The following is an 11,990-nucleotide window of genomic DNA, read 5'->3' on the forward strand; positions in this document are numbered from 1 at the left end:
CCTCAGATAAGAATACCGAGGAACTCAGAATATGAAGCTGGACAGAGGATCAACCTTTTTGTCATTGTTTTAAAAGCAGCTGATCATTGCTGGTTTGCCTTGCCAGGGTAAACTTGAAGGGATCAACCTGAGCAAGTTGTTACTGCGTTCTCTGAAAACTTGGCCAATGTCTACCTCTCCTTTCACTCTCACCCTTTCTCACTCTAGCCTTTGTTTTCTTGTGATTCCTTCAAAACCTGCTGTGACGACCGCAGAGACCAGCATGCAGGGGCATGCTGGACTGTCTCCTGTTGCTGGACAGGTCAACAGATTCCCTGTGGGAACTCTGCCACAGGAAAAGGGAAGAGATTCTCAGCTGTTTCTGCTCGTCTTCATACTTGGAGCCTCTGCCTAGAGTGACCTCATTTTCACCTTCGGACACATTAAAAACTCGCTGCCTGTGTCCTTTAGTTGTCTTTCATCTGTGCACTGAGTGCTGAGCAAAAAAGCCATTGGCTGACAGGCACAAGGGGAGCCCTTCATCATTCCTAGTGGCACTGGGGCGTGGGACAAATTGCAATGAAACTTCTTTCCAGAACTCTTCCAGGCACTGAGGCATCTCAGAATTTCATAGAATTTTAGGCTGGAAGGGTCTTCTAAATTTCTCCTGGTCCAATCTTCCTACAATGAGTAGTGACACCTTCCACTAGACCAGATTGTTCAAAGCCCCACCCAACCTGACCTAGAATGCGTACAGGGATCTATTGTCTCTCCGGGCAACATATTCCTCTGTATTATCACCCTCTTTGTAAAAAATTTCTTCATAGCTAGTCTGAATCTACCATCTTCTAGTTTAAAACTGTTTCCCCTGCCCTATCACAACGCACCCTGCTAAAATATTTCTTTTAAGCCCCCTTTACATACTGAAAGGCTGCAACAAAGTCTCCTCAAAGCCTTCTCTTCTCCAGGCTGAACGAGCCCAATTGTCTCAGCCTGTCCTTATAAGAGAAGTGCTCCGGTCCTCAGATCATTTTTGTGAGCTCCTCTGGGTTTGTTTCAAATGGTCCATGTCTTCCCTCTGCTGAGGACTCCAGAGCTGGAGGCAGTATTTGAGATGGGGTCTCAGTGTAGAGGGTCAGAATCAGGAAACAGTTGGTTTTCTGGGCTGCAAGAGCACATTTACAGCTCGTATCCAGCCTTTCATCCATGAAGGAAGACATCCCTAGTTATTCCACTGCCAATCACTGTCAGTCCTTGCCTGGCTGCGTCTCCTTTCAGAAATACCTCTTGGACCTGAAGCACATCATACAATCAGGAATCCTGAAGATTGCTGTTCTCTAGAAGAGAACTGCAGGCATGTGGGAAGCCTGAGGAGGTCAGCATTTCCACAAGTTCTTGGGGAAGAGTGCTCCTCTTGCTTTGTGTGAAGCTGTGCTGTGCAAGAAGGCTCACAAGCCAAAGAATGGCAGGAATTGGGAATGGGTTAATAGCCTTGGAATGGCCTAAATTCCCTACTCCACTGTCCCTCTCTTCCATCACCTGATCCAGGGGCCATGGTCAATGTGCCTGGTCATGGGCAGCAGATACAACTTCCCCATGCAGCCCTCTCCCCCTGCAGCACAGCGTCTGACCTGGCTCACCTGGTGCTCCTTCTGTAGGGCTGAGGTGTTCCTGGGCAGCACTGGGATCAGCTACAGCAGGCCCCACACTGGAGTCCCCTCTCCCTGTGTACCCAACACCCATCAGGTGAAGCCAGCCCCGGGACAGGGAATGGTGGCAAAACACAAACAGGGCTTTGTTCTGCCTTGTCTTGCCCCAGGACAGAGCAGCTTTCTGGAGGCCCAGGAACTCTACGGCCCCACAGGCATCACAACCCAGCCACAAGTGCACTTCTACCCCACACAGGGTGTGTGGGAGTCAGAGCAGAGTTAGCAGGTAACCCTGGGACAGGGAGTATGAGGACCAAGCCCACCTAGACCAAATTCATCCATGCGCTCAGCTCCACCTTGGTCCCTGCCAGGGCCTCTGTGAGAGCCCAGGCCTAGCACAGGCCTGTCCCAGCTCTGCCCTCTCAGTGCCTGGGTCCGGCCTGAGCTATTCTTCTGACATAGCCAGACCCCTTCACCACCCACGGCAGTCACAGGATGGACCCTTTACATGGGCCTCTCTTGAATCTGGCCTTGCCCTGAGCCCCAGCACCAGCTCTGGCCCTGCCACTCCTGTCCAGATCTGGCCCTCCTGCACATCTGTAAAACAGATTAGGGCAATAATCAACAGATACTTCTGGGGCAGAATTATCCCCTAAGGCAGAGGTCTGAGATGGAAAAGATCTCTTGCTGTTTCTCAGTAGAGTTCTACACCAAGGATGTATTTCTAGGCACTTCCCTCAACAACTGGCTCCCTAAGGCTCGCGTTTCCTCAGGACTGGTGATGAATACGCATCTACCCCCCTTCACTGAGCTTGGTGTCTGCAGGGTTGTTTCTCTCACATCTTAGCTCTCTTTTGTCTGCTGTTCCTCAGTAGGTGTTTCCTCCCTTCCTAAACATGTTACTCTAGAGCTGCTTCCACCATCACTGATAAGCTCAGCCTTGACCAGCGGTGGATCAGTCTTAAAGCCATCTAGTGTTGGCTGCCCCACAAGCAAAACCCTTCCATGGAACCCAAATCCAGAGGGTGCAAGGCAAACAGAGCCAGGGGCTTCTCTGAGGTCCTGTGACAGGACCACAGGCAATGAGCACAGGCAGGAACACTGGAAGCTCTGTCTGAAACATAGGAAAGGCCTTATTGTTGAGGGTGACCAAGCACTGGCTCATATTGCCCAGATTACCTGAGGATTCTCCCTCCTTGGAGATATTGGAAAGGCGTAAGGGGAGATTTAGGAGCAAGAGAATGAAACCCAACAGTTCAGCCCAAATGCCTGAGATTCTGAGCAAAAGTGAACATTGGAGCAAGTTGGGAGGCATGGAGGAAAGAAACATGGCATATCATTTTGCAGTGGTATCATGGCATATCCTTGGGTGACCAGTCAAGGGCTGAAGTGCTGGGAGCAGCTGGGCCCCTTCCTGTCAACAAGACCACAGACAACACCACCAGTGAGCTCCAGGCCAACCTCATTTCCCTGCACTGCACCCACCCAGCACTTGAGCTGAGGATTCTGCAGACACTGACACATTCCTGCCCTGGAAATCCTGAGGCATCTCAATCCCAGCACTTAGAAGAAGCCTCCATGAAGAAATGTGTATGACATAAGCTAGGAAATGAAAAGGTGGCAACACGGAAAACAAGCACCCAGCCCATGTCATTAGCTGGCATGTTTTCCATACATTATGAGGACCTTAGGAAATTACCGCTTTCATAGAAGCCACCTCTGGGCCTGGAGCAACTCAGAGCCACCATAAAAGGCAGCCCAACTTCATGCTCTCTCATCCACTTCTCCTGCCTCCTTCTCCTTGGGATCCAGGTGAGTCTGAAGCTCTTTTCCTCTGTCCTTTTCTGGTGAAGCAGATACGTGTTCCTATAGCCTGTGAGAGGTCTTAGTGCTGCTGGTGCTGAGGGGTCAGAGAAGAGCTAAGGTCTGACTTAGAGAGTGTCAAGGATTTGGCTGAGGGAGCTCTTTATTGAAGAAATAAGGTGAAACTTTGCAGTACTGTGTCAGGATGAGGCTGAAAACCCCTTTCTCTCACTGCCTAGTTTCTCCCTTCTGGCGTAGCAGGTACCATTGAAATTCTTGCAGTGGGATGATGGACTCATAGCCGATGCCTCCTCACATATGCCTGTGCTCTGCTTCCTCCCTGCCCTCTCTCTCAGGTGCATCTCCAGCCCCAAGACATGTCCTGCTACACCCCGTGCCGGCCCTGCCAGCCCTGTGGCCCCACCCCGCTGGCCAACAGCTGCAATGAGTGCTGTGTCAGGCAGTGCCAGGACTCCACTGTGGCCATCCAGCCCTCCGCAGTGGTGGTGACTCTGCCTGGGCCCATCCTCAGCTCCTTCCCACAGAACACCGTGGTGGGATCCTCCACCTCTGCTGCTGTTGGCAGCATCCTCAGCTCTGAAGGAGTTCCCATCAACTTTTGACCTCTCCTGCATCACCAACCGCTATGGTGGCAGAAGGTGTCCTCCATGCTAAAGCCACTGGTGCAGCCCTCACAAGGACCCCCAGGAATCCAGCAGCTGATGCTGGACTGAGGACAGAGCTCCTGGCCATTGAATTCAGAGATGCTGAGCAACCAATGCTGGCCTTCCAAAGGAGGGCAGGTGGGGTTCTCTGAAACCATGGCCAGTGTTTGACTTCCCTGTCATAGTCTCTCTCCCACCTCTCTCTTGTCTTCCATACTTTTGGACTGTAAGCCTCTCTGGGGGATCTGCTAACTGCTGCCCACTGTGGGGCAGGCAGATGGATGCCCCGTGGGATCTCCAGTATCGGTGATGGGCAGAGACTACCGGCAGGTGCATGTGGGCTCCCACCACCACCAGCAGCCTCCTCTACAAGGGAACTCATTTCCCACTTCAAAGACAATAAAACTTTCTGCATCTCACCCTCAGCCTCCATGTAATCCTTTTTTGGTGTCCTTGTCTCGAGTTGCTGAAACCAAAAGGCATTGCTATGGGTGGTGGAGGAAAAGGTGGGGACACAAGTGGACCATTGATTATTCCCAGAGGAAGGGGAGGGTGGGATACACAGCAGTGGGGCCCTTTCAGGCACTGTCCACTGGAGCTAAGGAAGACATCCCTGACTTCTCCACAGACAGCAGGGATCAGGCTCAGCCTTCCAACATTTCTGCTCAGATATGACTCCTTGGTCTCAGAGCACGTCCTGCAGATGGGGAACACAACCCATCTTCAGGACCAGATTTAACAGACTCTGTAGACTCTTTCCACAGTCAGTGATGGGACATCAGGTCACCCAGGGGACTTATCCCATCCCAAAGCAGATGTGCACGGGAAATGGCACAAACCATCTTTCTGGAGACACAGATCCTGCAGCTGACCAGTGGCGGCCTCTGAACTCCCCAGCTAGGGAGGGAGCTCACAGCAGGGCCTGCATACCTGGTCACGTGCTTATCGCTTGCTTCATTAAGTGATCACAAGTGAACACACAGGCTCCAACACCTCCATCCCATAGCTAAACCCCACATCCATGTCCATAGGATAGGACAGCTAGATAGTGGGGAGATGGTTTCATGGCCAGAAAACAGGCTCAAGCTGAGAACTTTACTCCCATTAGCTGCATGTCAGCCTCACACCAAGTACAGGTCAGTTTTCTCTCAACCACACTGAAGCCTGGGACACAGGACTTGCAGAAAATGTCTGTCAAGTCCAACACCTGTGTGGTGATTCTGGACAGTGCAGACAGACTCTCTCTGGAGGTGAATCTAACTCAAGATGCCTAGAGGACGAGAAGTGTGTGTATTTTTGTATGTGTGTGGTCTAAGCCAGCTCTCTAGTTTATCTTGAGTGTCAACAGAAGAAAAATAGGTATTTGTCAGGCCTGGATTGCCTGATCTGTGAGAGACAGCTTTTTTTATAAGAGTTGAACTAAGGCTTGAGAGTGCCTGTTTCTCTCAGCTGATGATAAATGGAGCAAAGATGAGTACTTCAATTGGAGACACCTTCTCTGGAGTCAGGGGAAATCAATTTTCCTCTACTAATGTCTCGTCTCGTCTGATTTTGAACTTAGATCTTTACTTAGTTCTTCAGCTAAGCCTGAAGACAGAGGCCTTAACTGCATTAAGAGGCTCTGAAATGAGGTAGGTGAACTCCTTACCTTACAGTATCTGTATTCATGTGCCCATAGTTGCCTTTAGTTACTCCCCACCTTGGAGGTTTCACAGCCATCTTGGTATCCAGCACCAAATACTTGGAACATGACTATTTCAGACATCTCCATGTCAGCTGAGTTCCTGACAAGGTTCTCATACCACAGCTGCAGGCAGGAGGCAAACACCCAGCCTAGCAGCCACTTAGGGAATTGCATTGCTGTTCTTTAATTGCCCTGTGTGAAGAGAGAGTACTATCCATCTCTGACAAGCCCATAAGACCTCCCAGAGGTCAAACTCCCTGAGGCACACCAGAGGGAAAACAGAAAACAGTCTCCTAGGTGTGGCCAGCTGGAGCTTCATTGTGTTAATGAGGTGGGTGTAGGGATGTTCTTATGCTAATGATGCTGGCGACTCTCTGGTGTATGATCTCGCTATATGAAGCTAAACTGAAGAGAGTTTACACTTTGTGTGCGTGCACACAAAGCTCCCTTTAGTGGAATTACAGCCGTGGCTGCGAGAGGGAAAAGATCAGGGCTGCAAGCTGTCAGATCCTACTGGATGGAGAGGAAACAAGGTCAGGCAGTTGCCATCAGCTTGAAGTGAGTCGGCAAGGGGAGAGCTGCTCATCCACACACCTTCATCTGAATCCAGAGTTCCCCCCCAAAAAATCTACCTCTTTCTAATGTTCTCCATTAGCCAAGGGGACCATGGCTTCCTCGGGAAGATGGTGCATGAAAAAATGTCATTTGGATCATTTCCACTGGCAAATCTGGTGAGTGAAGCCTGCCCAAGACATATAGCACAGACTTCCGATGCCTTGCATGTTTAAGGAGAGCTTATTTAAGGGAGATTTCTTTACTCTTTAAGTACATGAATTTTCTGGTATATATTGCTGTGGAGGAAGATAGGAAAAAAAGAGATGATTCAGATGGTGATTTAGTCCATCTGTCTTCCACATCCACCTGAAGATATGTTCTCCTTAGAGAACTGATCAAGAATCCTCCCTTGCCTACAGGAACAGTTCAGCACAGCTACCTTTAATAGGATAGAACTCAGAGGATTTTGCCTTCAGTCACTGAGGCTAAATATCTCTGCCTAAGTTGGGATGTCTGACATCCATCTAACGTGCTCACTAGATTCCTGCCTTAGACCTCAGAAACAACCTGGCACTTCTAGAGGGCTTTTGGCCATGTATATAAGACAAAATGAGCCATGTCGCCCTCATGCTTTTTCTCTATCTGTGAAGAAAGAAGGGGGGTAAGCTGAGGAGCTGAGATAGGAGTATTTCACAGTAGATATTTCAGCTTGGTCAGCAGAAATCCTTCCCCTGACTCTGAGAAGGCAAAATTGCAAAGAGGTGAATCGTACTCCTAGTAGCTATGCTGAGAAGCAGACATCAATGCAGGAAATGGAGGTATTTGCAAAAGCTTCCTGTTCTGAGACTTGAAAGAAAGCAAATATAGGAGACCTTGAGTAGTGACATACTAACCTGCTTCCCTGTGAGCTGCAGCTCAGTCTCAATCCCTTGTAATAAGCTGACCTAGAAGAGGTGGGAAAAATCTCTTGCAGTGCCACATTAACCTGACGGTATTTGTATTCCTCAGTTGCATTTGCTGATATCACACCTCAGTATTGCCTGCCTTGGAGAGTACAGGTTATGTTATTCCCTTCGTATTTCTAACAGCTTTTCCCATAGCTGGAGTGCCTCAGCCTGTTGTCCATAGTTTCCTAAGTGGGATTTTCATCTCACAGAAGTGACTACATTCCCCATTTTTAAAGGAGGTGCATAATCTGATAAATAATTCTCCAAATATTCATTTGTTGGGTTTGGCCTGATTTTCAGGGTTAGATCTAGTTGTCTAAACATGTTTTATCCGGGAAGGATTTCTCAGACAATTTTAATTTAGGATTAATGCCATTTTCCCATGTTGTGAACCAACTGCATTTTCAGGGATGGTGATTTTTTTTCGCTACTTGTAGCATCTGAAGGACCAGCACAGGCATGCAAACTCTCACAGAAGCTTTTCTTTCTCTGCAGATGGACCTCAACATTTGGAAGGACATGGCAAATGGGACAAGTGTGGAAGAATTCATCCTTCTTGGCTTCCCAGGCACATGGCAATCCCGAGTTTCCCTTGTGGTAGTGTTTGCACTGATGTACACCCTGACAGTAATAGGCAATGCATCCATCATAGCCCTTGTGTGGAAAAGCAGCAACCTACACACCCCAATGTACTTTTTCCTCTGTAATCTCTCCTTTCTGGAGATCTGGTACACTACAGGTGTTGTTCCCAAAGCCATAGGGGTCATGCTGGGGACTAGCCAGACCATCTCCTTCAGTGTCTGCATCCTCCAGTTGTTCTTTCTTCTCTCTCTAGGCTCCACTGAGTGTTTTCTCCTGTCTGTCATGGCCTATGACCGCTACTTAGCCATATGCTACCCCCTGAGGTACAACTCCCTCATGAACAGTGTCCTCTCTCTTCGGCTGGCACTCAGCTCCTGGCTGGGAGGCTTTTTGTCCATCTCCCTGCTGGCCTTTCTGACATCCAGGCTGACTTTCTGTGGGCCAGATGTCATCAATCATTTTCTCTGTGATATAGATTCCTGCCTTGCCCTCTCCTGCAGTGATACATGGCCTGTGGAGCTGGCAACCTTCCTCATCTCCATAATTGTTGTGGTGTCCTCCTGTGTGGTCACCCTGGTCTCCTACATGTACATCATCTCCTCCATCCTGAGGATTCAGTCAGTCCATGGCCGGAAAAAGGCCTTTTCCACCTGCTCTGCCCATCTCAGTGTTGTCACAATCTGGTACGGCTCCACCATGTTCCTGTATGTCAAGCCATCGGCCCAGAACTCCCTGGATCTGAACAAAATTGTGAATACCTTTAACACAGTGGTAACTCCTTTCTTAAACCCCTTCATTTACACACTCAGAAACAAAGAGGTGAAGCTCGCTCTGGGACGGGCTTTCCAGAAGAAGTGAAGTGAATTTTCAAAGTTGAACAAACAGATTCATCCCCTCCCTCCCATGACTTCTGCCCTGCAGAAAATCCCCACTGATATGGAGGTCTGTGTGGGCATCGCAGGCAGTGAGAAGCCACCAGTTCCCCAATGAGCTCATATCAGCTTACAGCCATCTCTGGCTGGGCTGAGCCTCAGTTCTGCTGCTCCCATCACCCTCTGTTCATTCCTGGTGAATTCAGAATGCCTCCTAGTCCTCTAAAGTGCTGTGCTTGGAAAGGGTCACAAACCCCATCCATAAATGGCTCTGTAACAGAGCTGGAGGAGTGGTACTCCCACAGGTTTCTACCCCAGTTTGCCAAGTGCTTCATTCTGTCAGGGTTCGTCTGAACCTCCTAAAGAAATCCCAGCAACTTCAGGAAACATTGCTTTAGGAAACAGACATGTTGCTCCATTTAGCCTGATGTGCCACATTCTTGTAGCTATTTCATCAAATCATACCCTAATTCAGGATAAAATTTGGCAATGTCTTATATCTCTACCTATAGCCATTATTCCTAGCATAAGAATGCAAACAAAATTTGCATAATTCCTCTTCCTTCCTTGCCTTAGTATCTGAATCTACTCTCTTATTTTTAATTAAAATTATGCAAAATGGTGTGTTTCATACTAGATGTGTCTGGGCATTTCCACATCTAAAACTCCACATCATTTTTAGCAGTACATTATTCCACCCATTTTGGGCTTTGTTGTGGAAAAACTTTAATGTGATTGGCAAAGCACTCAAAGTGCAGAGCTGTGGAAGGCTGGCTGGGAAGCAAGTCTCTCTTTATACTCATTGGGAGGGTATTAGTGCTTCCAAACAGCACTTGCTTTTCCCCTCCCAATTTTCATTTCAGAACAGATTAATCACATTCTCAAAGCTTTTCTTTTTGCACACTGACAGTGAAGATAGTCCATGTAGCCACTTCATAATGAGGAGGCATCAACATGGTATACACACCTTTATGGAGAGTGTGGAATTAATTTCACCTGAGCGTAGAGCTCTCTGAGGAAGATGATTGAGTCTGAACTGAACATCTACTCCTCCCTTCTAGAAGCAATGGCACTTCTGGAGGAGATTTACAAACCTCCTGCATCCACCTGGGCACTTGGCACTTAGACCTGTATCCAGGCCCAGGCACCTTTGCCCAAGGACAGGCTGATTCCCACCCTTTGTCGGCTGTGCTCTTTTTCAGTGGCATTTGGGAAAATGGCTGGGACAGCAGAAAGAGCCCAAGACTGGATTTATCCTCAGACAGACATCACTGCTTGTCATTTCTGCCTAGGAATGATGCATTTCAGAGAGAATTGTGTATTTGGAGTGTTGAAGCCCACTACAGTCCTGGAAAGCAACAAAAAGCATGACCTGACATGTCCAAGAAATCCAAGACACGGCAGAGTGCAGGACACTGAGAGCCGCTGTGAATTCCTCGTCAACACTGCTTGAAGCCCTCTGAGATAAACAGGGGCATGCAAAGCCTCACACAGGGCTGTCAGAGCAGACCCAGGTCACTTGGGAGATGCAGGCTATCTGAGAGAGGAACAGCAGCAGGAAAACAAATGAGTACCCTGAGATTTCTCAGGCAAAGGGGATGATACTTCATGAGCAACAGACTCCAATTCAAAGGGTAGGATCCATCTGGAAACTCAGCACCCTTGAGCTGAGTTTCCATAAGCAGTGCTGTAGTAGGATTGCCTGAAAATAGGTCCCCAGAACCCCTCCTTTAGCTCATGGGAGGAAAGGAGATCACTGAGATCTCTTGATCACTGAGATCATTACCAGCTGTTGGACAGAGAAACTGGCATGGACTTGGGAACACAGGAGCTCCCTCCAGCACGGGTGGTTTCCCTGAAAAGAAGGAGAGCTATGAAAAGGAGTGGTACAACTCTCTGGCAGTGGATGAGTGCAGGAAGAATCTTGTCCAGAGTCTGGCTGATGGCTGTTTTCCACTTGCTGATGCAGGGTAAGGAAGGGCCCTTCCCATCTTGGGCTACTGTGACCACAATGGCAAAACCATAAGAGCAGTTGTGCCTCCTACCAAAGGCCTCATTCTCCAGCTGTGGCCATCAGTGGAGGTCCACAGAGAGTAGGAACAGGAAGAAGAGCCGGTAGGCTATTTGCTCTGAGAATCCCAGTGTTATTTTAAGCAGAGGGCATTGACAAGGATGGTTTGGCTTGTTTATGGTGTAGCCTCCAATAGATCTGCCCCAAGTCAGGTTTCTTGAACAGTTTTCATTGTCAAAATCCCTGGATTTAGAAGCAACTGTAAAAGTTGCAAGAGTATGTGCTTCACAGCAGCACAGCCCTCACTTCCAGGGATGGGGCAGCCAGAGCTTTTCTGGACAACCTGTGCCATGGCCTCACCACCCTCAGAGGAAAGAATTTTTTCTTAGTAACTGGTATGAATCAATCCTGTTTCAGTGGGAAGCCATTCCCCTTGTCTTGTCACTCCATGCCCTTCTAAAAAGTCCCTCTTCGTCTCTCTTGGATCCTCTTTGGGCCCTGGAATGTGATTTAAGGTATCCCCAGGACCATCTCCAGGCTAAACACATCCATCTCTCCCAGCCCTTTTTCCATAGCAGAGGGGCTGCAGCCCTCTGAGCATCTTTGTGGCCTCCTCTGGCTTCAGCACCTTCACATCCCTCTTATGTTGGGGGCCCCAGAACTGGACACAGCACTCCAGCTGGGGTCTCACAAGAGCAGAGTAGTGGGGGAGAACCATCTCCCTAGACCTGGTAGTCACTCTTCTTTTGATGCAATACAATTCTGGGATACAATTGGCTTCCAGGGCTGCATGTGCACATTGCAGGTCATGTCCAGCCTCTCATTCACCAGTACACCCAAGTTCTTCTTGGCTGGGCTGACCTCAGTCTACTCAGTACCCAGTCTGTGTCCATCCTTGGGAGTGACCCAACCCACATTCAGGACCTTACACTTGGCCTTCTTGAGCTTCATGAGGATTGCATGGGCCCCCCTCTCTTACCCTGTAGAAGTCAAGGTTGTAAGAACAAAACACACTTTGGACTCTGCTGAGGACACCTGGAGACAACTGCATCAGGGTTGGAGCATTGTGAGGAAGGACAAGGAGCCAGACAAGCCCATGACATTTTTACTGCTGCACAAAGAGGGGATAGGTTAAAACAAGCTAGAATTTTTCCCTGATAGCAGAGTTAGGCAGGTTGGGGCCAAAATTACTTGCACAGTCCGTGGACACAGGGAAGGAAGAAGTGACCATAGGAAGGGAAAG

At 48.8% G+C, this 11,990-nt stretch overlaps 2 protein-coding genes across 2 annotated transcripts; both read left to right on the top strand.

The window, feature by feature from the left end:
* The first annotated feature begins 3,350 nt into the window (after positions 1 to 3,350).
* LOC103613956 (feather keratin Cos1-2) lies at positions 3,351 to 4,137 on the top strand. The gene is made up of 2 exons (XM_008631825.2): positions 3,351 to 3,440; positions 3,788 to 4,137. Exon 2 carries the CDS (start codon positions 3,809 to 3,811, stop codon positions 4,052 to 4,054), a length of 246 nt encoding a protein of 81 aa, XP_008630047.2. The 5' UTR covers positions 3,351 to 3,440; positions 3,788 to 3,808; the 3' UTR covers positions 4,055 to 4,137.
* Positions 4,138 to 6,057: 1,920 nt separating this feature from the next.
* Positions 6,058 to 10,623, top strand: LOC103613996 (olfactory receptor 6F1). Its single transcript, XM_008631867.2, has 2 exons — positions 6,058 to 6,511; positions 7,778 to 10,623. Exons 1-2 carry the CDS (start codon positions 6,422 to 6,424, stop codon positions 8,720 to 8,722), a joined length of 1,035 nt encoding a protein of 344 aa, XP_008630089.2. The 5' UTR covers positions 6,058 to 6,421; the 3' UTR covers positions 8,723 to 10,623.
* The last annotated feature ends 1,367 nt before the right edge of the window (positions 10,624 to 11,990 follow it).

This window comes from Corvus brachyrhynchos, unplaced genomic scaffold (genome assembly GCF_000691975.1).
Source record: "Corvus brachyrhynchos isolate BGI_N302 unplaced genomic scaffold, ASM69197v1 scaffold861, whole genome shotgun sequence".
In the NCBI taxonomy this organism is placed as follows: Eukaryota; Metazoa; Chordata; class Aves; order Passeriformes; family Corvidae; genus Corvus; species Corvus brachyrhynchos.

What these genes read in the sequence shown, in the direction of transcription:
- LOC103613956 (XM_008631825.2), top strand. Translation starts at nt 3,809, where the DNA reads ATGTCCTGCTACACCCCGTGCCGGCCCTGCCAGCCCTGTGGCCCCACC.
- LOC103613996 (XM_008631867.2), top strand. Translation starts at nt 6,422, where the DNA reads ATGTTCTCCATTAGCCAAGGGGACCATGGCTTCCTCGGGAAGATGGTG. An exon ending in CATTTCCACTGGCAAATCTG is followed by an intron (nt 6,512 to 7,777) that starts GTGAGTGAAGCC and finishes CTTTCTCTGCAG; the next exon opens with ATGGACCTCAACATTTGGAA.